This window comes from Martes martes (genome assembly GCF_963455335.1).
Source record: "Martes martes genome assembly, chromosome: 2".
NCBI classification, from domain to species: domain Eukaryota; kingdom Metazoa; phylum Chordata; class Mammalia; order Carnivora; family Mustelidae; genus Martes; species Martes martes.
In genome coordinates, this window is record NC_137889.1 from 197,898,446 (window position 1) to 197,902,464 (window position 4,019).

The following is a 4,019-nucleotide window of genomic DNA, read 5'->3' on the forward strand; positions in this document are numbered from 1 at the left end:
CTGGGCGCCCACGTGACCCCCGCAGGGACAGCAGCAGCGCGACGGCCACTCACGCCCCCTTTGGGGATTTGGGCGGAAAGAGGACGTCCCCGACTCGCAGGCACACGCGGGAGGCCGGGCAGGCGGGTGGCCGGGCGGGTCCCCCTCCACCCCGGGGCGGGGCCGCGACGACCTTTCCGACCCCGGAGCGACTCGCGCTGCCGGGAATTTCCCTGGCCCCGGGCTCGCTCACTTCCCCGCGCCAACCGGGGATAAAAGCGGTTCTCCCGACTGCCGGAGCCACAGAGTCCGCTCGGCCGGCGCTCGCTCCCGCTCTCCAGCCGCCCGCACCGCCGCCCCGACTCTCCGAGCCGAGCCCCATGGCCCGCGCCGCCGCCGCCCCCCGCGCCCTCCGGCTCCTCGGCGCCGCGCTGCTGCTGCTGCTGCTGCTCCCCGCCGGCCGCCGCGCCGCAGGTGACACTCGGCGGCCCCAGCCCCCGGGCGGGTCGGGGGGCGGGGGGCGGGGGTCGGGGGGCGGGGGTCGGGGGGCGCCCACCCCCGGACGGCGCGCTCACCCCGTGCGTTCTCCCCGCAGGGGCGCCCGTGGCCGCCGAGCTGCGCTGCCAGTGCCTGCAGACCGTGCAGGGGATCCACCTCAAGAATATCCAGAACGTCGTGGTGACGCCCTCGGGACCCCACTGCGACCAGACCGAAGTCGTGTAAGTGACACCCCGCGCCGCTGCGCCCCGGCGCCCCCCCCCCGCCCCGCCCCCGCCGGCCGCCGGGTCGCACCCCCGCCGACGCTGACTCTGCCTTCTCTCCGCAGAGCCACTCTCAAGAATGGGCAGGAGGTTTGTCTCAACCCCGAAGCCCCCATGGTCAAGAGACTCATCAACAAGATGCTGAACAAGTGAGTTGTGCCTTTTCCTCACACGTGGGACGAGAGCCATAGGTCACCACTCCTGGCAAGTGCCCCCGGGAGTTTTTATCAAGAGTTTAGCTGAAGGACTGAAAATCAGGGACTCTGCAGTGATTCCCTGCCCTAAGGGTAACCTAGGCTCCACTTTTGATTTTTCCTGTAACCCCAGGGAAAGTACTGAATCTCTTTAAGTCTCAATAATGTGGAAAAATTAAAAAAGCTACTTCAAGTGCTTGCTATGAGGTTTAAGTGATGTCCCAAATGGAATTTTTTAGTCCACTGTGACATTACATTCCAGCTTTTTGAAGCTAATGATACAATTGGGATCACAGGCCCCTTATTCCTAATTAGACAGGATCCAGGAGCCTGGCATTTTCTGCCTCGTAGGGCAGTGATGTAGGTGGTGGCTACATGGCAAGGGGTTATGCAGTCAATTTATCGAATCCTATTAATAGCAACAATTTTCTCCTCACAGGGCCAGCACCAACTGAGATACAGAGAAGGCAGAAGCCTATGGCTCACTGTTGCAGACTTAGTGAAATGGGGCCAGAAGACGAAAACCTCCTGAGACTCCCTGGGCTGTGTTTTAATGTATTTGACTATTGCCAAAGAGTATTCTTCTATTTTTTTTTAACATATTTATTTATTTATTTATTTATTTTCTCAAAGCTAGCATATTAATGTCCTAGCTAATGTTTAAAGACATGAATTGGGTAATTTGCTGTACTCTTATTTTAAAATTTTAAAATGATCTTTTAAAAGGTCATTTTCATGTTCCATCAAAGTTGGTTCAGCTCTATTATTTAATTTGTAGATGATGAATCTTAAATATTCTTCATTCATTAAGTTATTATTTCTAGGGGGGTAGTGGGGGGAAACCATGCCATATCATTCACCATGATAAAGGCTGGAGATAAATGGTGTGGGATCCAAGCAGATACATCCCTGTTAAGGTCATGGGATGTGGGAGCACATCTGTTTTTGTACTGTTGAGAAGAATGCCGGTTGTTATTTATTGAGAGAGTTTCACAGTATGTGTCAACATTTCTGATGTTGAAGCTTTAAAAACTCCAATGTTTTGAATATCCCTTGGACATTTTATGTCTATCTTGTAAGGCATAATGCCTTGTTTAATGTTAATTATGTGGTGTTTCTCTATGTCTTGAAATAGAGAAGTCTAAATATTTATTGATGTGTTTTTACAAATAGCATGAAAATAAAGCTATTTACAGAAGTTTCTTGTTTAGTTTATGTTTTTTTTTTTCTTTTTTCCTTCTTGATCTGTTGTCCCTTCTGAATACCCAAGCACTGTAAGTTTATAACAGGCTGTAGGTCACACCCACCTAGAGACTGCTGCGAGCGCGGGCACTCCTTAGTTCCACTCCTGTTCACAAAGGTGTATTTGATGCTTTTTCCAAGTCCTTGCAGTCCCCCACCTTGAGAATCTCCGTTTTACAGAAAATATTCATTTTGTTTCCGTATAAACAACTGTTATTCAGTCGGAGCTCTTTACAATTTTGCGAATGTTAGTACATGTTTTTTAAAAAGAGCTCTCATTTAAGTTATCTTGTGAAATGGTTTTTCAATTATACATTATTTTCCCTCTTAATGAAGCTGGGGGCTAAACTGTACATTCCATTCTTCCTTAGAACTCGAACAATTTGTGTAATGGAGGGAAAAAGCAGGAAAAGTGAGTTGGCTGAGGGTTTCAGCTGCCTAGGGTCTAAGTGACAAGGTCTTATTTTCTCATCTCAAGACGTGAACCGATAACAATCACCATGTGTAATGCTGTTCCGGTGCTTCACAAGTATAGTGATGGTTCAAATATTTCTAAACCTGAAAGTTTGGATTTAAATGCCCCCTGGGTCAATGGGAGTACATCCAGCTTTCACAGCAGAAACAAAGGCTGTCATCTCATAACTGGGAAAGCATTTGAGTCGCCCGGAAGAGAATGTATTCTCAATCTGAAAGGGAAGAGAATTTGTGCACCTATGGGGAAGGCCAGGTAGGGTGTGTGCCTGTCTCTGACTCAGGACCTATTTCCTGGGCACATTTGTAGCCTTCAGCAGGAGGAAGTGTGGCACAAGCCCACACTTGTCTAAAGTTGCTGGGTAACTGCAGACAAGAAACAGCAACTTGGAGCCTCTATGCTCTCCCCTGAAAATGAAGTATACTAGTCTCTTCGTACTTCGTACTTGCTCAGAATGAAGGAGATGGACAGAACAGTGATCTTTAAATATTGAGGTAAACACATACAAACCATTCTGGAAAATCCAGAAATGCCAGCACCAACTCCTTCCTTAACCCCAAGTCAAGGTCAATGTGTTTAGGATGTGGGAAAGAAAACTTCCTTGGGTTTCTCAGTGTTCTTGTAAAAGTTGTCACCTCTTCACATACCATGAGTGTTAATCTGTCCTTTGTCTAGTGAATTGCTCTGATCCTAAGAGATGATAAAATTTTTCTAATCTCCTAAAAGAGGACCCAATGGTTACATCCAAACACAGGCGTCAGCTTAAGCCTCAGGGTGATGGGAGACTGGAAGGCCAGCTCTCCAAACATTTACGGGTCAAAAGAGATAAAGCCACAGACTTCGGAGGCACCCAAAGGTCTCATCAGGGGAGACCAGGGGTAATCTGAATTTTGGAAAGATTGACTTACACAACACGGGGTTAGAGTTGGGATTTAGTTTTAGCAAGTTACGAAGGAGACCCTTCGAGGAGGACAAAGGAACAAAGCCCTCCTTCCCCTTAATAAGCAGAGACGATTGTATCCCGATTGTATCCCCCAGCTCCCCTTTTTGGAGTGAGACAACTCATCTGGCTTTCGCCACATTACCCCAGGCGTAAGGCCTGAGGCAAGCAGGAAGTGACACTTCTGCTTTATTGCCTCACTGGGAGGTAATAAATAAGAAATCTGTCTGATGCAGAACATCTCCATATGCATTCAGGATAAAATTTTAAGATATGAATATGACAAGCTCCACAGAGGCCTTGTTAACTTGAAAAGTGAACAAGGTGACTGCAGAGAAAGATGAAGAAGCTTCAGCTGGTTCATGCATTGTTTGAGGGAATCGGCAGTGAAGAATCAGACTGGTCTGACCGTGGCTTTCCATTCCTAACGC

General features: G+C 48.6%; 1 protein-coding gene across 1 annotated transcript; it reads left to right on the forward strand.

The window, feature by feature from the left end:
• Positions 1-207: 207 nt before the first annotated feature.
• On the forward strand, positions 208-2,130 carry LOC308339181 (growth-regulated alpha protein-like). Its single transcript, XM_080797634.1, has 4 exons — positions 208-453; positions 575-698; positions 806-889; positions 1,374-2,130. Exons 1-4 carry the CDS (start codon positions 360-362, stop codon positions 1,387-1,389), a joined length of 318 nt encoding a protein of 105 aa, XP_080653760.1. The 5' UTR covers positions 208-359; the 3' UTR covers positions 1,390-2,130.
• Positions 2,131-4,019: the final 1,889 nt, after the last annotated feature.